This window comes from Diadema setosum, chromosome 14 (genome assembly GCF_964275005.1).
Source record: "Diadema setosum chromosome 14, eeDiaSeto1, whole genome shotgun sequence".
NCBI classification, from domain to species: Eukaryota; Metazoa; Echinodermata; class Echinoidea; order Diadematoida; family Diadematidae; genus Diadema; species Diadema setosum.
The window spans coordinates 17276471-17303988 of record NC_092698.1 but is presented as its reverse complement, the minus strand read 5'-3'; the positions used below and the strand labels follow the sequence as shown (position 1 = coordinate 17303988).

General features: G+C 36.1%; 1 protein-coding gene and 2 long non-coding RNA genes across 4 annotated transcripts in view; 1 reads left to right on the top strand and 2 right to left on the bottom strand.

Moving 5' to 3' along the window:
- The window catches only part of LOC140237678 (glutamate--cysteine ligase catalytic subunit-like), a 48602-nt gene that overhangs the window by 8319 nt on the left and 12765 nt on the right, over nt 1-27518 (bottom strand). The window contains exons 5-11 of the mRNA XM_072317606.1: nt 21384-21494; nt 19705-19763; nt 18944-19158; nt 17714-17830; nt 17123-17252; nt 16525-16637; nt 15372-15464 (exon numbers count right to left, since the gene is read on the bottom strand). Of these exons, the coding sequence (XP_072173707.1) occupies nt 15372-15464; nt 16525-16637; nt 17123-17252; nt 17714-17830; nt 18944-19158; nt 19705-19763; nt 21384-21494 (838 nt within the window). The remainder of the gene's footprint in view (nt 1-15371; nt 15465-16524; nt 16638-17122; nt 17253-17713; nt 17831-18943; nt 19159-19704; nt 19764-21383; nt 21495-27518) is intronic.
- Nucleotides 1787-3515, bottom strand: LOC140237467 (uncharacterized). Its single transcript, XR_011901844.1, has 3 exons — nt 3385-3515; nt 2293-2511; nt 1787-1812 (listed from the first exon to the last, which is right to left on the bottom strand). It is a non-coding gene; the product is annotated as an uncharacterized lncRNA (long non-coding RNA).
- LOC140238127 (uncharacterized) lies at nt 6623-11096 on the top strand. 2 transcript variants are annotated; one of them, XR_011901886.1, is made up of 5 exons: nt 6623-6934; nt 8691-8836; nt 9447-9553; nt 9979-10118; nt 11055-11096. It is a non-coding gene; the product is annotated as an uncharacterized lncRNA (long non-coding RNA). The 2 variants fall into 2 exon arrangements; XR_011901885.1 differs by lacking the exon at nt 6623-6934 and having other exon boundaries at nt 8146-8836.

Here is a 27518-nt window from a genome sequence, read left to right as displayed (position 1 = left end):
GTGTACGTCATTTGTCTCTTTTTGCTGTCCTTAGGATGGGGGACAACATGACAACATGTTAATAACATGTCTGGCTAGCCATTCTCTTTCTAGGACCAGAATTTTCAAGGCATGATAATATTGTCTGATAGACATTCTGCCATTTTCACTGAGGCAATCATAGCCAAAAGATTGATATGGTTACGTGTTAAATCACATCTTTGATGGTTAAAATGTGTTCTACCATCTACAAATATTTCTGACTTTTTGTAGGCTTCCCCACTGTTCAGCTTTTTTTTGACAATTCTGTTTTAGATTCCATTAATTTTTTTCATGACAACAGAAGATCTATCAGGAATAGAACTGATGTCAGTACCTACATATTCTTCCACATGAAAATCTTCTGGCTTTGCACTGACATCTATCTTCCACTCCCTCAAAAGCCTCAATGGCAGTAGTTTCCAAATTTGCAATGAAGAGACAATAAATGGAATACATACTGGAACACTACACTTTATTTCTATCGTTTCTTTTATATTTGAATAAGGTCCTCCCGAAGTGATAAAAATTGGTCGATTTGTGTGAAACTGTGTTGAAATTATTGAAAGCATGTAGCAAATATGTAACACTGAAGATAAAATAATTACCAGAAAGTATTACAAACTTGATCATGCATCAAGTCTATATTTGTACAAGGCACTATGAGCAAGAAATTCACCAATAATTCCCTTTCCTTTCCTTACAAGAAACATGTACAATAGTTTGCCTAAATGGTCTTTATTTTAGGAAAGTTGGTCAACAGTTAGTGCACTACATATAATAATGTAAATACAACCAGATGTATACCAACAAGACTAGATAAAGGGCAGTATAGAATACATACAGCATAATATGAATATGCTGTACTTCCATTACACTTCACAAACAGTTTTCTATTGCTTTCCTGTGTCTGGTTACCATCAAAATCGGTTCTTCAATGTCTGACAGGGACATTGCTTTCTTGAGATTTAACAGTTTTCCATCATCCAGCAAGGTTCAGTATTCTTTGTTATCTGAAATAAGAGTGGAGGACTTAGTCTGCTTTCAAATTGAAATCAGGTACACCTAATGCAAGGAAAACAAATACATAATTTGATGAAACTGCCAAGTCTGGTTGAATAATTGTTACTTCATTTACTGTTTTTTTTTGTAACTATTCTTTGCAGAAGACAAACTATTTCCTTTAAATTTTACAGGTTGCCTGCCACAAACTTTTTCTTACAAGAGTGAAGGATAAAAGAAAAAAAAAAGATAATCAAAGTATTTATCACATGTTTAAATTATTCTACATTTGTTATTGGAAAATTAAGTTTTGGCTCATAATTGCTTTTTTAGGAATTTGCACCACACAGACAGATAATGCAAGAAATACAAACAACAGTTATACAATGCCCTGAACTTCTCAACTCCAGTTGAATTACCTTCAGCTTCAAAGGTAACATTGCTGCGTTGTTTCTTAGAATGCGGACACCACAGTTGTTTGTAGAGGCTCTGCTTCTGTTGCTGCTGCTGCTTCTAGCAGTGTTGCTAATGTTCCTGGAAGTGCAGATGCTAAAGTTGCAAGTAGAGGCTCTGCTGCTACAGTGGTAAGTAGAGGCTCAGTTGCTACAGTTGTAAGTAGAGGCTCTACCACTGTTGTCGTACTTAGAGGCTCAGCGGCTAGGGCTGTATGTACAGGCTCCGCTGCTGCTGCTGCTGCTGCTGCTTCAAGCGGTGCTGCTGATGTTTCTGGGGATTCAGCTGTCACAAATCGACGTTGAGGCTCTGCTACTGCTGTCGCAAGTAACGATACTGCTGGGGAAGTTGTAAACAATGCATCAATGAAAAAAATTATGTGACCATCCTGTGGGTAGAATCAACAAGATTTATACTAGATATACTTGCAAACATCTATCATGGACACTAGAATCTACAGTGTATTACATGCACATAAAGCAAATTATCAGTAATTGATTTTGTTTTGGGACTGAGAAGAGACGTTGACATAATAAATTGTAAGTAATAATCAATATCAGACTTTTAAAGAAAGGAAGTGGAAAGCTAACAGTCTTCAGCATCCTACAGTCATTACAAACTGCAATTACGACATTTGTTTAATATTCATTACACAGAATTGAACATTTATATTGAAATGGTAATGCAATGAAAGTACATTGTACCTACATGATACTATGCATAAAAATCTCTACATCATTTTAAAATGAAAAAAAGACATAATATATCTTGATAAACTTATTGATGTAGAACAAATCAGTAACTATGTATTCAAATTACCTCAGGCAGAAAGAGGAATGCCCTCATCATCTGACATCCTACGTCCATCCACGGGCATGTTGAAGACTTGAAGCACCCTCCCTTTCCACCAGCCATTTTCACTTCTCATATGTACGCAGGAACCTTGTTTCGGTTTGGTCCGTTGAGCATGATAGAGGTCACTTGAGCTGACAGGATTCATAGAACCATCCCTCTTCCACTTGACAAGAACATCTATGCCTACGGTGGTTCAAACACACACAAAATTGTATGGACAATTTCAGTGAGAAATTTGACAGTTGTGTCATACACTATGTGATAAAACATTACAAGTACCTGCAGGTTTGAAAAATGTGAAGAAGAGTATTTCTTACAGCTAAAGCACAATTTCAGAAGAAAAAACAAAGTAACATAAGGATATTCTTTACAGGCAATCACCTACGACATTTTGTGAGACAAAATGAAAATAGCTACAGCCAGCATACCTATTTGAAATGCAAAAAAAAAAATTGTCATCAAAGTCTGCTGATCTCTGAAGGGCATAGTAATTCAGGTGCTATTGGTCTAGCTTTTACGCCTTGGGGTTGGCAAAGGTAAAAAATGATAACTGCTACACATTCTTTGATTAGAAATGTGATGTCTTTCACATAAAAACCTAACAATCTTATGCACAGAAGTGTTAGTGCTTGCTTTTTTCTCTTTTAATACATTGAGTAGCAGTCAACATTGATATACATGTATGAAATAATTACAGTAAGGCCATTAGAAACTTCCCCCAAGTATGCTCAAGCAGGTGCCTAGGGAAGAGCTTGTAATATCAACATGAGCCTGTCCTCACCAGGTTAGTATCTGCATAAGATACTTGACAGTAGAGTTAGATAAGATCGACATTACAGAAAAGGTATGACTACATTACCTAGTACATTCCAGATATCAAAACAGTGATTTCTGTCAAATGACATGGTATTGTTCAATCATCTATTCCACTGAAAGTAATAAATGACCTATTCCATTCACCGTAAACTGAGAAATGTTTGTGAATACCTGGTTCCCGGTACACTTTATGGTCCACAAGTACCGGTACCATAATCACTTGTTACGAATCAAACTTACCATTATAGGCAGAAGGAAAAACATCCTCATCACCACTACTCTCTGCGGTTGTACGTAGAGGCTCTGCTGCTACAGTCTGAAAGGCTCAGCTGCTACAGTTGAAAGTTAGGATCATGCTGCTACAAATGTAGAGTTTTACAGTACCTAGTAGCATACGTAGACGCTCTGTTGCAATAGTACTGTCGGTAGGCCTACTGTAGTACATAGAGGCTTCGCGACTACAATTGTATGGAGAAGTTCAGCTGCTACAGTTGCACTTTACAGGCTTTGCTAATGCTGCTCCTGTGCCGAGAGGTGCTGCTGATGTTCCTGAGATGCTAGCTGCTACAGTTGTAATGATAGCGGTGCTGCCTTTGTTTGTGGGGACTCGGCTCCTGCTTGTAGTGGCCTGCTGCTCCTAGAATTATCCCCAAGATATAAATAAGGAAAATCATGTCAGTGTTATCAGGGCACAAATAGGATACCGCGGTAACTTATATAGAATAAAAATCCCTGGATATAGGCTTATACTTGTACCGGTACATGAGTGTTAAAAAAAAACTGTGAGTACCGGTACCGGTAATCAACTTCGTTTAATTTTTCTGAAAGTTCATTGATATCTGTCCCGGTAATCAAAATAAGTAACATACCAGTGAATACAACCTCGATCTAGCCTATAAATTTACTGTTTATGCAGGATTTTAGTTAGACAGTAAAGGCCAGAGCAGCTATTCTTGCAATCTTAAGGAAGCTATATGTAACTATAACTGACTTAACACTGACGCTAAACAGTCTCATCATGCAATTTCATTCTTACTTAGGGCCTAAATACTATTTTTTTTTTAAATGCAACAACATGAATCTTTGAAAACAATGATAATCATTTAATAATTACTTTGGGCATATTTTCAGTTCTACCTGGGTATTTGCAATTGCTACACGATATTTTTTTTTCAGTTTATAGATTCTACTATGCTTTAGTTTAAAAAACAATGCATCCGGGTTGTATGGGAGGATTGCTTTATCTCTGACCAAGAATAATCAAGGACCACCTTCGACAAAAATGGTGGCTAGGTGTACGACTGTGTAGGATCTACAACTACAAGGAAATGAAATACACAGGAAAGCTACTTTTACATGATAATGTCGAGCAATTCGACTTCTCTGATGTAATATTTTATGATTACACATTAACCTGCCCCGATTATCATTACTTTTGTTTTTAAACAGAAGATTAAATAATAAATGAGCAACAAAATGCACCTAGTAGTTACATACCAGCACAATTCCGAGTGCATGGGACTGATGGTGATGACGAGCCCTCGCTCGCGGCCTCGCAAGCTCCTCGATTCGCCCCACATACCTCACGTGTGTTCCGTCTGAACAGGGATTTTACGAACCGGCGTATACGAACATTTGCCGGTTCGTAATGTCACAAATTGCAGCATTTGGACATTTTGAAAATTCGTCACTACCAAAAATACATGTTTTCGTGAATTTTGCGATTTGATATTTTGGGGATAGATAGAGTTTGGTATGGACATTCAAAAAATGGAAAAAAGTGAATTTTGAAAAATTGACCCAAATTCGAACATTCGCCGGTTCGTAATGCGACCGACGATTTCTAGTCTAATATAAACACCGTTTGTCACTTGTCATCATAATCCGACGATAGAATATTTAGGAGAAAAGCAACACAGTGTCAGCAGAAATTTTGATGTCGGCCATTTTTAGGGGTTCAAACAATATGACGCATTTTGTAAACATCGCCGTAAAATGAAATTCACCCATGCCGATTATCTTACTTTAGTATCAGTTTGTTTGCCAAATCTTGATGTTTGATTTCATAATCGTCTTTAGTAATTTCATGGCTGAATTCGTGATAAATGAGGAAACTTGTAGGAAGAGTTGGCTTTGAGAATGTGGCACCAGATTTCGACATTCCCATATCAAGACACGTTTATAGAGGAAACAACAAGTTCTTGCGCCGGTATGATTGCTAGTTTGCGTCCACAATGCAGTGTACGCGTACTGTACGCGCCATGTATTTTCTGTGTGATGCGCGCTGTGACTGTGTCGAAAAATGATGCTGGGTGTCGAAATCTGATGCCAGCGACGGAAATCGCTTAAAAATTGAACGCGAGTGCATTCAATACCATAAATGGGAATCATTATTGGCCTTTGACTTTGTAGCTCAACTTCATATCGAAATTCCAAGGTAAAACGGTGCAGTATTGATGGTAAACAAGGAAATATGCTAAAGTGTCGAAAACCGGAGTACGACTGTACACATAGTAGGGTTGGACCTACTACTAATCGACCGCCTAATGTTTATTTGCTTGATAAGAATATTTAACACTGAAATTCACGTAAAAAACTTGACCTACGTGATTGAGAAAATCCAGCTCTATCAAATGCCGTTGTTCCGTTTTCGATTCGAAGTTTCAGTGCAAAAATATCGCCGACGAACTTGCGTGGCCTCGTTTCAGCTCCCCGCGGTAAATCGCGTTATTAGGATCGACCGCTGTTTTTGCATTGACAATGCACGCAAACCGAGTTGTATTGAACACTGTTGTACGAAGCTTTTTAGAAGCCTTTTAGAAACTTCCATAGACATTACATTGTGCTGTCATTACGATTCGGTGAAAATATTCATTCGAAATTTTGTCCTTGATTAAAACCATTAATGAACAATGAATTATCGCGTTTTCCCACACCATCCTCATCTACATTCAAAGCCAATCCATTTTTATGTGCTTTGCGCGCAGAGAAGTGCGTACTAAGTGTTCAGTGCGCGAATTATACGCGGTCGGTTCCAATAAGGGTGGTCGATATGTATAGTAGACCAGCCAAACCTCAAAAAAGGCTCTAGATAAGTATTCGACGGCATTTTTTGTTAATGCTCCGTTCTCATACTGAAAGTCTTGCAAAAATACTAAGGAATAGCGTACGGCCGGATGTCACGCGCGTTTTTGCCGAAAAATGTCATTTTTAGCACAAAATTCAGAAGCATGTCAAAAATCACGATTTTTATTTTTTGCTTGCATTCAATTGATATTTGAATGATCATGAGTTTCAATTGTCCCTTTTAATGAAATTGCAATTTAAATGTGTTTTCTTAGCAATCTAAAAAGTCATTTTGTACAGCCATATATGGGGCTCTCAAATGTTTGGGTGTTGTTTTCTCGAAATCATATTCACAGATTAATTAACGTTCTGCAAAGTTTGCTTTTCCAAGCTAATTAGATGATCTTCCAAAAGTAATCTAATGTTTTATAAAACTACAAGTGCTTCTTTAATTGAATGTGTCAATATTATTTCTAGTTTTCTTGAAGAAATCTTTACTTTTAATCAAAACTCTGAACTTGCAGGAACTCAGAAAATGCATTTTCGAGCATTTTCCAGGAGCCCCGCGCAGCTTGTGTGCGCGCGAATACTTAATACGTGTGCGTACGTCTACCCCTACGAGCTAGCTAGCTAGCTACAGGTAAAATCTCTCGCGCGAGAGCTGCATGTTTCGGTCGTTGAGTTGGAAACGTGGTGACTGGAAAAGGGACTATTTCCTTCGAATGTAAGTAACTTAGTAAATAAATACATAGTTCTTTATTGCACTGCATAACGGAACTTAAAAATCTGTTTTGATCTAACAGTTAGATATACAACTTTGATCTGAGACTTGGTTAATATCAAGGTTCAAGCGCTAGTACTACGTTAGGCCGATGTCTTTAATTACTGTATTTCGCACCGATCCCGTGGGCGCGGGCATGCCTACCAACCCCCGGGCCGCCACCCGACCGTGCCGGCGGTGCTTGTTAGTGGAACACCGATTATTCCGTAAAGCACGTCTTGACACGGTGCGAAAAGAGGCCTAACAAACATTAGGTCTACGTCTAGATTTAGGTGTCTTGTTCGTTCGATGTAGGTTTGTAATCTATGGCCTCATCACATGCAATCTATCTAACGGTTACACTCTCTCTAACTGTTAATGCTAACGTTAGTGTTAGACATTTTAGCTAGTAGTAGGGGTAGTGTTACTCTAACGTTAGTGTTGCAGTGTTAGAATGTGCGGCTACGCCTGTTATTATGCCAAAACAATTCAATCGGGTTAGGCCCTATGATAGTATAATCACGATGAACTTAACACCTAACGTTAGCACATTAGCAGTTGTATTAAACGTGGACAGTACAGGCCCACTACGTTACTGAGCTGGTTGATATGTATTTGTAGGGCTAGAGCCAGGTCCATGGCAAGGGGCTGTAGTCTACAGATCAGAAGGTGTAGATGTAGATCTACTAACGTTTAGAGTCTAATATACTAATTTGCTAGACCTACAATATAAAATCTAGGGCCGGGGTCTGAAGCATAAATAGCTGGCGTCTGCGTGGAATTAGGATCTAGGTCTAACCTTAGTCAAGATCTGGGCCACTGATTCTACATAACGTTAAAACTTTTCTAGGTTTCTAGTGACCTACTACTCATATCTAGGCAGTTTTGTTGTAAAGACCCAGCTTACTAGGCCTAGCTAGACCTATTAGTTTAGACATCTAGAGGTTCTAAAATCTATGCATAATAATTATACTATATATGTAGGCTAACTTTGATCAAAAAGTTCATGTTAGATCTAACATTAGAAGATCCTAACATTAGCTCTAACGTGAATTAGCTAGGCTAATATTATTATTAGTCTCTAGAGCAGAGGACTAAGGTTGATTCCTCTCTTTCTGGTATTTGTAGACCTGTGGGTTCAGAAAAAAAAATCTAGGATTTAGGCCTAGGTGTTTTATATAAAAGCGAGTCTACAACCAAGTGATCTTGCCATTCGAATATGCCCGAAAGAGAGAGAGAGAGAGAGAGAGAGAGAAAGTGTTCAGTCCTGACTGCCAACCTCTCCTAATCTGTGAATCATTTACATGTACTCTTCTAGTTTACAAATAGATCTAGTCAAAGAGGAACTATTTAGAAATGACGTTACTCATAAGTACCACGTTCTTATGTTATTGTCTCAGAGAATAAAGGTTCATTTGAAAAAAATGTAAATATTACATTTTTAATGGATCATTTATACCGACTCACTGAAACCTAAATATCTTCCTTCTTCTTTTTTAACTTTTTAAAAAGCTAAAAAAAAAAATCATCATAATAAAAGAGATATATTTTTAGTTATAATTGATTTGCATGGGGAACAAAGAAAATTATGTCAATGTCAAGATGCCTTTTCAAAACAATCAAATTTAAAATTGATTTTATTTTTTCTTCACTGTTAGCTTATAATGCTCTGCTTTAAAGATGAAAAAATTATTTGAGTCATGTTGATTTCTGTTTTCAGCTAGATGTACCAACAAGTGGACAGACTGAGTCTTGTCTTCAAACTTCACCAAAGAGAGAGACATAGGCCTATCCTGACTTGCCCAAATCTAATTGTAAAGACTGAGCTCTTTCTACCTCCAACAAAGTGCAGAACAACCATGGAAGGTAAGAAACGGTAAATGTCTTAAATAGCGGTCTAATTTGAAATATCTTTTAAATACTAACTTACTAAGTGTTTGATTACCAAATGTATCACTTCAGTGCCCAGCTGAAAATAATGCCAAATCTAAATACATTGAGTGTCAAATATTCCTATTCCATTTGAATAAATTGTAACATGCATGTTTTCACTTTGACAGTTGCATTACAATGCAGTGTACAAGTACTTTGCAAACAAAGAGATCAAAATAATCTTACACACGTGTATCTCCATTTATATAAGAAGGGGAGCAAATCTATGATCAAATGTGTATTCTTGTTTTCTTGTAAATTCATTGCATGTTCTATTGTAGAGGATCATATGAAAGAACGGTATTCTATCTACTGAAGATGAGATCATATAAAAGTCAAACGTAAATGTAATCAAGTAAGATAGTACATTGTATATGTAATGAAATATTTCTCAACCATGTCAATTGGCACAAGTGTTTAATGTGTGCACAGATGAAAATACGTCTGTAGTCACAAATCAATTAACTTTCCATTGTTATTATGTTGCGTTAAGTACGACGTAAGGGTGATATGCTGTGATGTATTGTTCTTTATTTTTATCAAGGTGTCAGCAACAAATGGACATGCTGAGTTTGAGATCACATCCACTAGAGTGAGGGGGAGATAGAAAGATGTCTTGACTGCGATGTGAATGCCCTTTCCAGCTCACAAGTAAGTGTAAACGATTTGAAATTAGGAATATCATCTCATGAATACAAACCGATTTATGCAAGGAAATCATATCCTAATCCACATACAAATGAGAGCATGATACAATCAAATATTTGTGTACAGGAGTTACAGGTGTCAAGATGACTTCCATCCTACATAATTCATTTTCAGTAAGATATGGCTTTAGAGCATCAAAGATGATAATAACAATGACATGATTAATGTATTACATGTAAGACAAATTAATGTTGACAGTGACCTGAAGATCCAAAATCTCATACTAAGGGATTCATGAGATCGTGATGATTAATTCTAATTCATGATGAATGTGTTTTTTTTTTTTTTTTTGTTGCAGTATGATTATCCTGTTTCACTCATAAAAATGATAACTTATTTAAGTTTTTGTTAATTGTATTTTCGACCAGAATTAGCACAAAGTGGACAAAATGGACCCTGCAAACCACAGCCAACTACGGACAAGAGAGAAAAAGAAAGAGACAAATGTCCTGACTACCAACTTCTAATCTGTGCATCTTGTACTCTATTTGGAAAGGAAATATGGAAGGTAAGCAATAATACATGTAAAATGTAAACCCCAAATATGTTGGAATATTTTGTCAAGCCTTTGACATCTTGACCAAATTCTTGACTGTCGATCGTTCATTGGGTAGAAAATTAACGCATGTTTTGCTAAATGAATGCAGTACTGCATATGCATGTAGTCAATCACTCCAACAACCAAGATTTACATGAATTAACGCTGATTTTTTTTTTTTTTTAGCCTCTGTCAAAGATGGTTGCAGGAGTTTTTATGTTGTTGCAGTCATCAATTCACACGCACATCTGTCCTATTCTCATGTTGCAATAACTTAACATTTACTCGGCAGATCATCTTCAACTTTGGTTTTATACAGAAGAGATGATTACCTGCTGAGCCTTGTACAAGTAGCATTTTAGTTATTGTTGTGATTTTGCTGCTGATTGTAAATTACAGGGAAACCCTGATTTTTATTGACTGTAGAGCATTGCTACCATGACATATTTATCTTCGGATGGCAAAGTTACCATAACCTCTAAGCAATTTGACTTTGATTAGTTATGAGGGTATTGATGTGAAAGGTCACGGGGACATTATATGCACGAAAGTGTTGAATGTATTCAGTTGCAGTGTCAGGCAAGCACTACCTTGAAATTCTTCTGAATGGAATAAAAAGCTTAATGGAAAGAATTGGATATTTGGATCATGAAAGTTTCCTACATTTTATATTTCATCGTGTACTCACGGTTAAATTGCTACAATTAGGATCTACTGTATAAAATAATATACTTTACAGTTTCAAGGAAACACTACATATAGAGGAAATCAAGTAACCGTATGTCTTTATTAGCATATATGTCACTGTGTCTTCACCAAAGATGAAAATGCCTACGTCACTTTCCTCATCAAGTAAAGACAGATACACCATTCTTTCTCTCTCTCTCTCTCTCTGTCTCTCTCCAGAAACAACCCTGCCAGGCTATCCGGTCCGCACCCAGATTCCGTATGAAGGATGTCATCAGAACCTTAACTTACATGTGGAATGCATCCATCTAAACTTCTCAAATATAATCACAATGTGCTTTCAGGACTATTATAGAAGTTGAATATATAAAAGACATGTGTATATATTAGAAAAAATCCAGATTAAATGCTTCTTTTTTTTTTCTTTTTTTTTCCTAAGTGATGAAGTAAAACAAGGCCTGATATCAAAATGTGCACAACACTACTTGGCAAAGAGCATTTACAATATGATTTGATATAGATCTACTTCCAATTTTGATGGCAGCATTAAAGGGATGAGGGATGGTCTACTTTTGGTTGAGATGGAGATTTTGTAAAATAATGAGAACCCTGTTATGAAATATTAAAGAGTAAACAATACCAAGAGGAATTCCAAATTTATTTGTTAAAAATTGGTTTTGAAAAGGCTGAGATGTACAAAAACAAAGGGGTCCTAATAAAGGTGGCACCCACTTCTAATTATTATCATTCTGTGTCACTTAAAAAAAAAAATTCTTGGCCGTTTCAAAACCAAGAACTTTAATCGAACAAACCTCAAATTACTCAAAGAATTTGATGCTCTTTCATATTTCATAAGTTGTTTTTATTTGCTTGCAAAAAGTTAAAGTCTGAATCTCCATCTCAACCAAAACTATTCTACTTTATACCATGCCTTTGAGACTCAGAGTTACAAGCCGCATACTACGTAGTAGTTTATGGAAATTGATCCTGTTATTTCCTTTGAAGCCCAAATGCCAACATTTTAATTCTGTCAGATTGGAATGTCTTTTGTTTGTGTTTTTATGGGGGGGGGGGAACAAAAGGGAAGTGAACTTTGCCTTTCTTCATCAGATGGAGGAAAATATGTGACATGTTAGAAAAAAAAGAAAACTGCACGTTGAAGTGCTTAAAAAGAGAAAATTTCACAAAGTAACAGTTGGTGAATCTGAAGGGAAATAGCATAGAGCATGTTTTTTCTTTTCTAGTTTAAGATATAAAAGAATAGTATGTAGCTTAAAGGAACGAACATAAGTAAAATGTTTCAATCCAAACGCCAAGTACAAGAAGTAGTGAAAAGAAAATGTGCTGGTCAAGATGTATGTTTTGCCAGGTTTCTTTCACATGTGCCATAATTGTCATGATGTTGGTAATACTGTAATATATGTTAGCTATTCAAGGCCCCAGCAATGTATTCTGGTACTTGGAATATGGGAAAGTATTAGAGGGAAACATTACCCATGCATTTTGGAGAGGTGATTTTTTTTTCTTTACTGAGAGACGAGTATTCAGTACAGATATCTTATCACACTGGTCTGCAGAACACAAAAATAATATCAGACTAAAAGTAGATTTTTAAAAATTTGGCAGTCACCATTCTAATTTAGTTGTACATTGACGAAAGTTCAATGCAACAGCGTACAGTCATAATTAGCTAGGATATGTAACCACAAATTGTTAAAAAGATAGAGATATTGAAATATTGTTTAAAGAGAACATTTTGTTTTTCTAACTGGTGTAACGTTTGTGATGCTGGACACATTATAGTATATGTCACATTTAAAAAAAAAATGAGTCTATCAATGCAGTTAAAATAGTCAGCGCAATTTGTATTGTTTTTCAAACTGTTTGGATGTATGTGACAGAGATTTGTTCACGAAAGACATTTTCACTGAGGACTCATTCTTTTCTAATGCTTTTAATCATTTAAGAAGATTGCTTTCAGATGGATTTTTTTGTTTGTTTTTAGATGTCCACAAATGGAGACTGAGGTTCTTTACCTTTCAAAACGAAATATTGTTGAAGAGAAATAATTATATATATTTTGCAGGATTCAAGCATGTTCTTAATGTGTATGGTATTCTAATCAGCATTTTGGTAACCAGCAACATAGATGTCAAGTGCTGCTATTCTAGTAAATGTACGCTAATGGCAAATCATTGCTTTAAAAAAGAGAAATTGCCTCGTTTACTGTTTACTGTATTTCATTCGTGAACGCTGTTTGAGACGGTGGTTGCGGGCGTGTGCACATTGTGTAGTACGTTTTGTTGGTTGACTGGGAATTTAGAGTGTTGGTGATAACTGAAATGATTTTTTTTTTTCACAAATTTGTGATAATATAGAAAAAAAAATCGAATTGCAAACAAACAAGTTGTTACATGTCTGCTCCAATGACATAGAACTTGGCCAAGAATTAATATAATCTGCAATTATAGACTCGATGATATAACCGACTTAATGATGGGAAGGGGAAATGAGGCTGTTATTACATTGTACGCATTTCACTTCTACTTCCTTTTTTCTTCTTGTTTGCTCTTTGGAGGGTGATATTTGCCTTACTTTTTCACACAAATCCGGGATACATAATAACATTCTTATGTCGCCGACTAAGTGTGCGTTCCAAACAACGTTCATGTAAACAATCAACCATCATAAAAGAAACATTTAGTATAAGTCTTCTGCGGGAGAATAAATCAAAATAAAATGCAAACACCTCGCCTTAGAACATTACAAAAGTAAAAGTGATTTCGTGCCTATCCCTTGCAGGGCTCCGTTTCAGGGCCTGAGAATGCAAACTACATGTATATAGCATTATGAATTCCAAAGCATTCTCGGGGGAAGGGGTGAGTATGCAGGATGGGAGATTTGGTATCGTAATTTTTCCCAGTAACACGTGATTTGTTATCACGGTTTCCATGACGACCATTTCCGAACATAGTAAACAATTTATATATAACTCTTAGGTTTCATTGTTAAACATAGATTAGTTAGATTGATACATTTTTCACACACACACAAAATGTTTCAACACTTTCGTACGTTTTAACAATTATGAATATTTGACATTTTCAGGGAGTGACCTAATGATGATCAGTTGCCATGGTAACAACACTACTGATTTTATTATTATTATTTTTTTTTTTGAGGGGGGGGGGGGAAGAAGCACATTTCAGTCATATCAAGGTGCCACAAAGGGTTTTGCAGTCAGCTATCCAACCTGTCCATTGACTTCGCCAATTATGTAAGATACATGCCTACACGCACTATACCATGTACAATATATATATATGGGCTTACGCTATACATTCGATTTTTCATTCAAAATGCGCGTCCGGTAAAAATACATCGTCCCATTTAGGATAACATAAAACGAGTTATCTTTCGCCTTATCTTGTAATTTCTATGCTGCATAAGATATCAGAATATATATTATATTTCGGAAAACTAAAAACTTTTGAATAGATTGATTTAGGTAGTTTAAAAAAACTTTGAAATATTGGTAGATTTTACAAAGTACAATTTTGAGTAAATCAAGTTTTTATGTTTCATTGCGCCATATATGTGCGTGTAAAAATTCTACATTCAAATGCATATTAGTCAGGTTTTAAACTTGAAATGGAAGATAACACATTTCTAGTTTGAAAGGTACTTATCAACCATTACTTATTTCGGTAAAAAAATAAAAATCGTGATTTTTGACATTCGTTGAAATTTTGTGCTAAAAAAGGCATTTTTCGGCAAAAACGCGCTTGACATCCGGCCGTACGCTAAACTTTAGTATTTTTGCAAGACTTTCAGCTGGAAAACTTAGCATTAACAAATTTTGCCGTCCAAAGTAAAAAAAATCGTCTTGGCTGGCCTACTATGTAGTAGGGCTACCATACAAGACACAGGGTCTCCGACCCAATCGTCCGCGTTCAGAATGGACAACTCGGCGGTAATATCCTCTACCCATGACGATGTGACATCGTCCATGATGGCCACCCTGTACCTATATATAATCTGATCTGACGATTACAGTGTAGTTAACGAGTGACGACGATCGACGGTGCGATGAAGAGAAGGCGTACACTGTAGTCGTACGAAGTATAGGCAGCTAGCTACTATAGCTCATGCGAACATTGCATCACACAGTACATACAGTATACCATACATTCAATTCACATTACACAAAACGTACTCCCCGCGCTCAGATCAATCAAGCGAGCAAACGAGATATTATAGCGCGATACATTGCTTTAGGGATGTCTTGCGCACACACACATTTCGCTTCGTAGCAACTTCGGAAGCGAGTTTACGTGCTGCCGCCCGCGGCTGAAATATGTCCATGTATCCTCGCGACTGGGTGTCTTTAAGATGCTATTTTACACAATTATTATCTACATTACAGAATGAACAGGGAATATCTTTATAGTTGCGTATATATATATATACATACACTTCTGATAATGATAACAATGATAATCAGGAAAGTTTCGGGTTGGTGGGTTTCAGACTCACATCCATAGGTCTAAACTCTACTCTCCATCCAATATCCGAATTGGCCGGAGGGGGTTTGAATCGCATAGTCTGCCATACCGTGGACTGAATGTTCTTTGGAAACAAAGAAGGCAAAACAAAGAAACAAAGCCCAAGACAGAAAGTAAACAATAAATTCCAAATTCACAGACCAAAAAAACATCGAGAAAAAGAGACAATAGACTGTCAAGATTTAGACGAAGCGTGAATTGATTGCAAGTGTGTCATAAGGCTATTATGATGATTACAGCTACTGCAATATTCTTTAGCGTCGTTTTTCTTGTAATTCTTCGAGCTTATACCGAGTGCTCGCTTCCGTTCATTCAAAGCTGTGTGATGCAGTCTGGAAAGTGTTCACACTATTTTTTACACACACTAGAGGGTACAAAACAAGGTCAGATCCTGTCACGGACACTTCTACATTTCCGACTTATAGAAGGTATTAATGGGGCTCCAAATTACTCACGAACAAAAACATATACCTGATATAATTATAGTAATTGGTTTGGAGATGACAAGTTACATCCCTACTATTACTTTGACAATTTCTTGGCGCTGTTTCCGAATATTAACAGTATACGAACGACCCTATCAACACGATTAATGTTCTTGAAATTTGCTGCTAATAATGTACATGTATTTGACCCCTCACGTGCTTGGGGTATTTTGCTCCAGAAGGTATTGTCTTGCCCCATTTGCACTGGCAACTGGGTATAGGCACTATCCATCAAAGCCGCACAAACTCAGGACTAACAAAAATCACAAAATCTTGCTAAGTGAAGGGGAAACGGGAACTTGAAACTACTAAATATCGTTGACAGTTGGACAATTCTAATATCAGTTATGAATTTAGTAATTGAAATCCGTTTGAAAATTACGAAAGCAAAAAAAAGATAATTGATAAACGAACAACAAAGGACTGAAATAAAATATATCAAGTTAGACTACCTTATGAGTAACTCATAGCGAATAGTTGTAGTATTAAAACAAATAGATTACTAAAAATGATAAAAAAAATAAGAGATACAGTGCTGAACCAAATAAGTCCAAAATATGGTTTCTAGATCATGAGATATTAAAGAAGGCTATCACGACAACGGATTTCCCTTGTAGTGAAATAATACATGTTTTGTACCTCGAAGTGATCGGTATCGATTTCGTCGTCCTGGTCGATCAGCTCCTCGTACACGGCGAGAGGATCCCTGATGAACAGGTGCGCGACGTGCTTGGCGAGCTGAAGGTCGATGCCTAATGAATCAAACCGAAGAAAAGACCAAACCCGAAATAGACAAAACGAATGATTGAAGTCTGACGTGACGTCAAAACTTTGCGCCCCGATAACCAAGAACACATCTTTCTGTTTTGGAGCGGAACTTTCAAGTACGCTTGTACCTGCAGAAATTTTCCTATGGCTTCTAACTTTGAATATAATGATGTTATGATATAACATAACGATATAATATCATCGTAGTAAAGTTGAGAGACAAGACACGCCCGTCGTCGAAACTGTCACAGGTAAATACAACTATCGGACACTACGTTGGATACGTTTAAAGAACTATTTATGTACCTGAATATTTCTATTTGCATTTTTTTTTTTTTTTTATAATTAACAGTAAAATGTACCGGTAATATTTCAATAGGAAACATCTATATATTTTAATAAAGTTTATGAATATATATAAATACGAGTAATACTAAACATAAAAAATACAAACATACACCAACCATACCTGCGTCCAGCATATCTTTCAGCAGGTCCTCGTCGACGACGATTTCGTTGTCGTTGTATTGCTCTCCGTCAGGTGAAATGTAGTACTCGACAGCATGGAAACGAGAAGTCGGAATCTCACGGCCAGTCTCCTGGATAAAAAAAGAATAAAACGCAAAAAAGACACAAATAAAAACAAGGACAAAGTGAATAAAAACTCCCACAAAACTAATTTGTATGCAATAAGTTCGACACATATTATAGCGACTGATTATAAATCAGTATTCACATGCGGCTGTTTGCAGTATGTCTTTTTTTAAAGCTTTTTTTTTTCTTTGGCCTTTTAAACACGATAAGGTAAAACGTCCAAAGTGAAAGAGTATATAATAAACAGCATCACCAATTTACATTACCAAAAAACTTGGTACATCTGTATGGGTGTATGTACGCATGTCAATATCATAACTGTACGAATAGCAAAATTACTTTTGCGTTTTATGATTACGCAACTGAGTTGGGTACAAGTCTAATAATGAATGCTGCGACAGTGTATAGTGTTACACGATAATATTACACCGTTGAAATGGCTGGGTAATCGAGCCTATAGACTTACTTCTAAACCTCGTTCTGCTTTTGTCCGATCGTCGACCGCGGCCGAGATGATATCCCAGCGACAATCGACGTCCGTAAGGAAACCTCTGGAAAATGGAGTGGCATTTGATAATGCCATCTGTATAGGTTATAAGAATAATCAAATGATTAAGTTGCGAGTCAACAGTGAATAGGAACCCTGTGATTCAATTTCTGTGACGTCTACAATAAGTCTTAAGTGAACCGATTCGTTTCGTAACTGTATACTAGTATGAAGAGCTTGCTTCCAAAAGGCATTCGGAAGCAAGCTCTTCATATGTTAGTATACAAATAATGAATGTTTATAAGTGCAATGGACAGAATATTTCAAGAGGTGAAAGATGAAATGATCCATTCAACGAGGCGCAGCCGAGTTGAATGGTTCTACATTTCATCTTTCACCGAATGAAATATTCTGTCCTTAGCACGAATGAAAAACATTTATCATTTGTTTTATATAACGCCTAAAAAAGACCCTTCTCATTTGATGTTTTATTAATTTAGAAACAAGAGAGAATCTGAGATCGCAAGAGTGCTAGCGCTTTACGCTTACGCTAGCGCGCTGTCACATATACACACACTGCAAACGCGTAGTGTGCCGGGCTCTCAGCGCGCGTGCAATGGAGCAAATCGTATGGATCCAAAATTGCACGGTAGATGGAGCCGCAGTTGAACGGGTGATGACGTCATAGTGAAATGGGCCGAATGATCAATGTCAAACAACCAATCAAATGACAAGGATCTCTTCAGGCTTTCAAATAGGATCTACTCACTTTATTAAACGCATTATTGTCAGACACATTGATTTGTTTGTGCTGAATTACAGTGTTGTCTCCTGTCAGTCTGTCATATCTTATTCCTCACAAGCATGACTGACTAAAGGCGGTCATTGCACTTTTGTTCTTACTCTGTACCCTACAAATGAATGTTGTACGTTGGCCTACATTCATGCACATAGAGAAATTATACAAAGAGATGATACGGACGTCCTTCATAACATGTGTACAAACTTAACTTCGTCTAGTTTCGACAATACATAAAAACCGATTCGTTGGTAATAAGTGAGAGTGGAGATCGCTGAACTCTTGGGCAAACGAGGCAAATGAGGTAAATAATACGAAACAGGCGTTTGCCGTTATGTGTAGCTTTCATTTTTTCTCTCCAGCGAACAGGGATGATAATGACCATATTTATTATTCATAATTTTGAATACCATGATCGGAGTGACAGCGGTCAGCTGATCGTAGAGGACCCGTGCCTCGGGCAGGGTGGCTGCCTGAATGGTCGCCTGGAGGCAGCAGCAGCTCATACCGAACACCATGCTGTCCATGTACACGTGATCCGGCTTGGCCGCTCTGATCGATTCGTCATCGCACTCAATGAGGGAATTCTCCGTGAAAGGGGCCGGCGTGTTTACGTCCCTAAAAACTGTGCAGAATTTCATGGAAATGAAGAGCAGAGGTTTGATTTGTTCAAATATATTCAAATCGTCGTTTTGTGTCACTGTCTTTAGCGAATGACTACAATACAGGAACCCGGAAATACAAACCGAAACATATTTTCCCCTCTTAATACTAAGTGAAGCAACATAGCATGAAGTTCAGATCCAAATCATCTTACACAATTAAAAAAAAAAGGGGGAAAAAAAGAATAGGACAGTTATAATGTTAACAGACAACATTCGTACAAATATGCATTCACGTATTCACATTCACATGAAGATATGTGACCCTGTACTTATGTGCTCTTTCTTAATGGAAAACGAACCAAAACCGACTTAACAAGACAAAACAAAACAAAACAAACAAACACAAACAAACAAAAAACAAACTGAATAAACTAGGCTGGAAACTCATCGAGGTCAACCGACACCTGTATATATATATATATATATATATATATATATATATATATGTTATCAATCTGCAAAACGTTAATTTTCACAGAACACCATATCATTATGCTTCTTCTTACTGGGTACGTTGATGCACACTTTTTCTCCCCTTCTTTTTCGGATATTCTGGGTAAGCGTTCTGCATAAAACAAATGAAATAAAAGGACGTATACAAGAGTTCAGAGAGGTGTGCTAAAAATATATGTCATGGAGGTAGATTATTTTAGAGACCTTGGGGAGAGTTGCAGGGTCCGGGAATAAGGGGAATATTATTAGATGAAGATATTTTATTTTCTTAAAGAGCATTTGCTACTTAGATATCATTGATTGCATTTTCAAGTAATCTCAGCTTATCCATACTGTTGACTTGACAAAAGATACCTGTTTATTAATTCTTTTTTTTTTAATAACGCGAATGTTCTTTGTTAAACTTTAGATAATGAACTAAGTTGTTTTGTCAATGATTGGCTTCGTCCTAATCGGCTTAAATTAAATGTGGATGATACACGTTTTATGTTTTTTAAGCCTTGAAATAAATATATTGTAAAGATAGATATAATGATGTAAAACTAATCTATTGTAAAATCATTTGGTATATCAGTGAATGTTGCTTTCCATGCCGTATGTTTGGTTGTTTTTTATTCGAGTTGTGGAAATAAAATTAAGAAAAAAAATGAAGTAAAAATTTTCAAGAAATCAGTGACAGATACATTCCGAATCCATGATTAAAAAAAGAAAAGAAAAAAAAACCCCCACATATTAAATGCAAAACAAATAAGTTTCTAAGGATGGAACGTGATATAAAATAAAAATGATCATCGGTTGAGCTGATATCTTTCATTTCATTTCATTTCATTTCATTTCATTTCGGGATATGATCCAGCCAACACGGCTGTTCTTCTTCATGTTCGTGCATCAAGAGGTAAAATGACATTATTGCAAAACATCATAATATATATTAAATACATGTACAGAAAAGTATAAGATATACAAAATGAAATAAAATGAAGCAAAGCAAAGCGAAAAACAAGAACAAAGCGAAAAGTGTATTTACCAGAAAAAAAAAATAGAATCAGTTTTACTCATAAATCACACAAATAATTCTTTTCACTCATTCAACATCCAACAAATATTAATATCTGGCTCTTCATAAAGATGCCATGCATGCTACGACTCGATCCTCAGCACCTCATAAACTTTATCCAGCCAATCTCCACCAGATTGACCAAATATCAAAGCAAACATAATAATGATATGTAGATTTCCCAGTATAAACATACGAAAAAATTCCAAATTGCGAATTCTTTCTAAAACGAATTGCTCCACACTGAATGCACCCCCTCAGAACTAAACTGATATCCGTGTAATGTACAAGGATAATGTACTCCTTTTGCAAAATACTCGAAGAGTTATCAAAGCAATGATAACAATAGTGAAAATATTTTTATATCACAAAGTTATACATCCTAATAGCATAGGAAATTTGGATAATCTGCATGTTTTTCTTCATGAATCTATTACATTGATTTTATTTTGCCATTTTTTGTTATTAATGTTTGATTAGGCTAATTTCACCTATCACCTGTAATCATTACAGATCATTTAGATTCATGGTTATTTTGTATTTGAATTAAACCTCACATTTCATGTTTCATCGATGCTAGATTTCTACCTACGTTTTCGTTACTCCTCTTCCCAACTCAGTATCAGCATTATACAGAAAATTCAACAGAAATGGCGCACAAAATAATGAAGATACCTGAATCGTGGATGCGATGAGTGGATTGTTTCATCCGAAACGAAGATGGATTTGGTGATAGATTTCTCCGTCATTTGGCATGGCGGAAACGTCGAATCTAGACAGCCGAGTCTGAGAAACAGAAATAAAAAGGAAAAAGAAAAAGAAGAAGAAATACATTCGAGGAAATGGGCAATACAAATTAAAAAAAGTGCATGAACGTGCAAACAGATTGTAGATTCAAAAAATGCTCGTCATAATTGTGCAGTAATATACATTGACGTATTTTGGAGAATCATGGAGACAATAACATTTGCATTCAAATTCAAATTAAATTCAAAGTTTATTTCAATTTTCGACATAACATATGTTTCACTTCTTTTGATAACAGAGAACAAGGTAAATAGAATATAGTGAAATGAAAAGACTGTACAATAATTGAGGACCTATAGTAATCATACATTGTATAGTAAAAAAGAAACAGAAGTGATCGAAGTGAAGTACATGTATACCGTGCGAAAAATAACATTTGCATTAACTGTAAGCAAAACACAAAGAGGCCTCATTATGTAAATTTGGTCGGACCATGTTATTCGTAAGTCACAGCACAGATCCTCGCACAGATCTTTTGACGACTTTTCACCAGAATGATTGTGATTTTGAAAAAAAACCCACCACAACACAAACACAAACACAACAATAGGCGATGCTGATTCAGAAGACTAATGCACTTTAAAATGCACCTCGAAGCGTGACGTTTGAGAATCAATTTCAGAGATTGCGTTCATTTTGTGTTCTTCATCAAATCAAAATAATTCAACGAATTTGTTGACTCTGTTGCATTTCCTCTAAAATCCGAATTTAATGTCAACTATGTTTTCAGAAAAAAAAGTCTTTTAAGCTGCTGAATGGCTGGAGCGATAGCTACGGCTACAGAGCATCACTGACGGTAGTACTCGGTCTACGTGCGTAATGCCAATAATTAATCAAATGTGACAAAGACGGGTGTAGCACTTAAAGTATCCTTTTTGTCCGGCCCTGCAGCTTTTAGGGTTTACATTCTACACCCCGCGACTATAATTTGAGACCAGTTTGTCACAGTGGTGAACGGCTATAAAGGCATGGGGGTGGAAGTTCATCCAAGTGGCGTTAGCCTCTGGTGGTCTGTAGATGTCTGGGTGTCTTTTTTTTTTTTCTAAGGGATTGTATAGTTTTGGTTGAGACCTAATTTCAGGTTTCTAACATTTTTTTGGTGAGATAATGAGAATCCTCCTATGAAATATGAAAGAGCATGTAATTCCATGAAGAATTCAACGTTTATTTGATGAAAATTGGTTTTGAAATAGCTGAGATATCCAAAACAGAGCGATTCTGATAAGTGTGGGTCAACGATCGCTTTTGTTTTACTTTGTTTTTGGATTTTTCAGTCCTTCCAAACCCATTTTTTATCAAATAAACTTTGAATTCCTCTTAAAATGGTTAGCCAGTCTGTACTATTTCATAAGTGTTTTCTTGGTACCTTGCAAAAAGTTAAAAGCCCAATTCTAATCTCCACCAATACTGTACCATTCCTTTAATAGTGGATTTACTGTATTTCGAGGGTGCTGAATCCGAATCTGGATGATGTGACTCTTCAACCTTGAGGGTTTTGAGATACTGAAAATGGCCGCAAAAAAAAAAATAATAGAAAACAAAACATAACAAAAACTGAAATTCCAATTAAGTTTCCTCAAAAACGTAAAACAAAAATGATTTAACTCTACTTTGAGGGTGCTGAATCAGAATCTGGATGATTCTACTCTTTCATCGTCGAAAGTTAAAGACATCCAAGTCGAAACATTAGTGATGGTTTTTACCCTTTTCGAGGATACTGACTCCGATTCTGGATGATGCAACTCTTTATTTGAGGTATTCAATATGGCCCCCAAATCTGAAAGTTCTTTATGCCTATATTTCCTTACAAATAGTGAAAACAAGTGCTCTAAAGTGATTCGGGTTATTGAACCAAGGGTTGAAAACAGTGAATCGTACCCAAAGTACCTTTCGGTAGAGCAAATATGTCAAGTAAGCAAGTGACGTTACGCGCAGTGCTTGAAGCCAGCGCTTTGCTTTAGTTGGCGCTGCCATTTTAGAACTCCCACCTTTAAGCCCCACCCACTTTACTATACTGTATACGCCATATATTTCGTGAGTCTAAATTTTCGGGAATCGGGAATTCCCGGCGATTTCGCGAGTGATTAAATTCGCGATCGTGGAGTCATGTACTGAACGGAGAAGTGTACACGCGTACGTCACATGCACGTCGGGATCAGAGTCAATATTTTCGCGTGCCTTTAATTTTGCGAATACCACCTGACTCGCGAAATTCGCGAAAATAAAAACCTCGCGAAATATTCGGCGTTACGTTACTGTTGTGCAGAGGGTACGCAAAAAGAAGGCGTGCGCTCCTCAGTGGAAAATCACTGTGGTGTAAATTATGGGGCGCCAAGTATCGCGAAATATTTCAGTACAAAATAGCTCTTAGTCGACAAAATGAACATGTCCTAACAAAACAACTGGTTTTATGACAAAATGAATATTTCTCCAACGAAAGGATTTTGTAAGCAAAATTACTCATTTCGTAACGGAATAGTCATGTGACACTTAATTGGCACCTTATCGGAGCCCCGTAGCAAAGTCCAAAAATGGCCGCCACCGGCCAGCACTTCCGGTGGCTTCAAACTTGTACCCACAATGCAACACGAGCCTAGTGGCTTTTCGTTGTGTAGTGTACGGCGCCCTTTCCACTATACCGGGTGTCCAAAAAAAAAAAAGAAAAAAAGAAAAAGCGGAACGGTGGATTTTCAGTACCTTGCGTTCTAAAAGTGATATTTATTTGATATCGTTAGAAAGAACATCTTCCGCAGAAGACAATGATGCCAAAATCATTAAATTTGGTGAAGTACTTTTTATTCTACGCCAATTTCTATAAATGCAGTCATTTTCAAATTTCGCCGGATTTTTTGCGACTTATGAGATAATAATTTTGGCGCGACACGCGATCCATACGGTGAATATTGCGTAAGCTTGGTGATCCAAACAAAATATACAGCTTTCACATTGGGCGCGGGCCAGGAAAAAAACAAAACAAAACAAAAACAGTGTGTGTGTGTGTGTGTGTGTGCGCGCGCCCAATGTGAAAGCTGTATCTTTTGTTGACATGGATCAACAAGCCTATAATAGTAGGCGTCCATGAAAGAGTCTATGAGCTCAGTTCAGTTGATCACGTCACGCTCACTCTGTTCTAGGTTTCGGCTTACCTGTCAAGTGGCAGTGTGTGAGATCAATTTCCCTCCACCGTTATATACATAATATATATAATACATAATATATATAATACATTATAAATATACTCTTTGTTGTGTGTGTTATTTTTAACAAAACGTATGAACACACAAGGTGTCCGTATTGCTAGTAAATTCTGACAATATCAATATAAACGCTTTGTATTTTTTAAATACACACACAAAGCCCTAAAATTATATTCTATACTAACCTTCATTATGTTTGTAATATTCAATACATTTATTTTCAACATTTTTTGCATCAATTTTCTTTCATTTTCATACCGTTTACATTCCAATAAATAACGCTCTATTGTTTCTAACACTTGACATGTATCACATAATCCATTTTCATGCCAATGATATCATAAAGATAATAATTCAACCTACATTTTCCTAGACGAATTTGATGTACTAACACTTCTTCCTTTCTACTCATTCCTTGTAACTGTATTCCCTTAGATATCTGCGACTGTATTCCAAAGAAATCTCTTCCTCTCTCTGATGTTTCCCATTCTGTTTGCCAAATATTTCTATAATACGACACCATATATTTGGTAAGTTCTTGTCTCGTATGAGCAATATCAACATCTATATTTTCTTTAAAAGACCCCCTTTTTGCTAAATTATCAGCTATTTCATTACCCTTCACTCCTCTATGAGAGGGTATCCATTCAAAATGAACATCCTGCAATTGTAAACATTTCAATTTTTCTAAAATTTCTACAACTAAAACATTAGTAATAAAAGACAAATTTTCTAGCGCCTGTAAATGCAGCTAGAGAATCGGTTAAAATAACAACCGAAATACTACGGAAAGGCTTCAACCATTCTAATGCCATTATGACTGCAGTTAATTCTGCTCTCATAATACATACTGAAGGTAATCTAAAAACTTTACCTATATCATACTGATCAACATAAAAAGCAGCACCAGTATTATTATTATCTTGCCTTGATCCATCTGTGTATATTTTTAAATAATCTTTCCATCTTATTAATAATCTTTCATTTAATACGCAATTTGTTACTTGTATATCAGTATCAATTCTTTTCCTAATGTTATCAAAAATAAAATATGATATTCTCGGAGTTACATAATACCAATACGGTTCTTTTAATGTACAATCATAAATTTGTTCAACTTTTGTATTCAAAGTACATGCTCTCATCGCAAGAGGACCTTGACCGGTTTTCGAATTAAATCGATCGTAATACCAACATGGCTGTAATATTTCGACTGTAGAATGCCGTTTCCTTTCAAAAGACATTCAATAAAATCTATACTTATCAACAAATGAAGAGTTTGTTTGCAAAAACCGATAAGTCCATATTTGCCAAATGGAGATATTTGCGATTAAAGGTCAAGAAAAAAAAGAGAATAATAAGAAAATTTTTGCCTCTTTTGACCATAACTTCAAAAATATACCTTTATATGTAGTGACCAATATATCATTTAAAAGGTATTATTTTGTACATTATGACAGAAATCGTACTTCAAAATCTTCAAAAATGGACTTATCGGTTTTTGCAAACAAACCCTTCAAATATACTTCTGCGAAATTTTAATGGCATCTCTCCACACTCTACTTGCAAAGCTTCAAGAGATGTCTTACGCACTGCACCAGTAACTATTCTCAAAGCCCGATATTGGATACAATCAAGTTTACGTTTTGTGCTACTACTTGCAGCATCAGATAATTCACATCCATAATCTAAAATTGATCTTATTAATCCTTTATATACCGTCAATAATATTTGTCCATTACTGCCCCATGGAGTACCAGCAACACATCTCATCAAATTCAATCGCTTTACAGCCTTATCTTTGATAACATCAATATGTTTTTTCCAGTTTAACTTATGATCAAACCACATTCCTAAAAACTTATATTCCACATATTGTTTAATTTCATATCCTTCAATAAATAATTGAACATTATTTTTTCTGTTTGTTGGTGAACACCATTACAGCTGATTCTTGATTTATCAGCTGAGACATCGATCTTCCAGTCTCTACACCATGACATAATTTCATCAATTGCTCTTTGTAATTTCTTCTGCAAATAACATAAATTTCTACTCATGCTCCATAACGCTATATCATCAGCATATACTGATAACTTAACAGAATTTTCTTTCAATTTCAAATCACTCAACATATCATTAAACAAAACTGGACTCATAACACGTCCTTGGGGAGTCCCCCTTTTCAGCATATATTCTTCAGAATATATACCATCTAACTTTACTACACATTGTCTATCTCCCAAAAATGCAGCAGTCCACCTTAACATTCTATCTTTAATTCCAATCGCTTCAATTTTATAAAGTAAACCTTTTCTCCAGATCTTATCAAAAGCCTTAGTTAAATCTAAGAACACAACAACCACATATTCTTTATTCGCCATTCCTTTTTGTACATCAGTTTCTAATATCGCCAATTGATCGATAGTACTTCTATTTTTTCTAAAACCCGCTTGAAACGGACTTAATATATCATTCCTCTCCAAATACCATACTAATCTGTTTTTCACCATTCTTTCCATAATCTTACACATCACTGAGATTAAAGTAATCGGGCGATAAGACATAGGATTCGTGGGGTCTTTTCCCGGTTTCAACACAGGAATTTGTATACATTGATACCATTCAACTGGAAAAATTGCTTTAATCCATACATCATTATATAATTGCAGTAAACATTTATACATAATTTCAGGTAGCGATTGTACCATGATAGCATTAATACCAACTTTACCTGCCGCTGTATTTTTCATTTCTTTCAACGCATTCTTTAACTCTCTCATTGTGAATTCCTCATTGAAAGGAC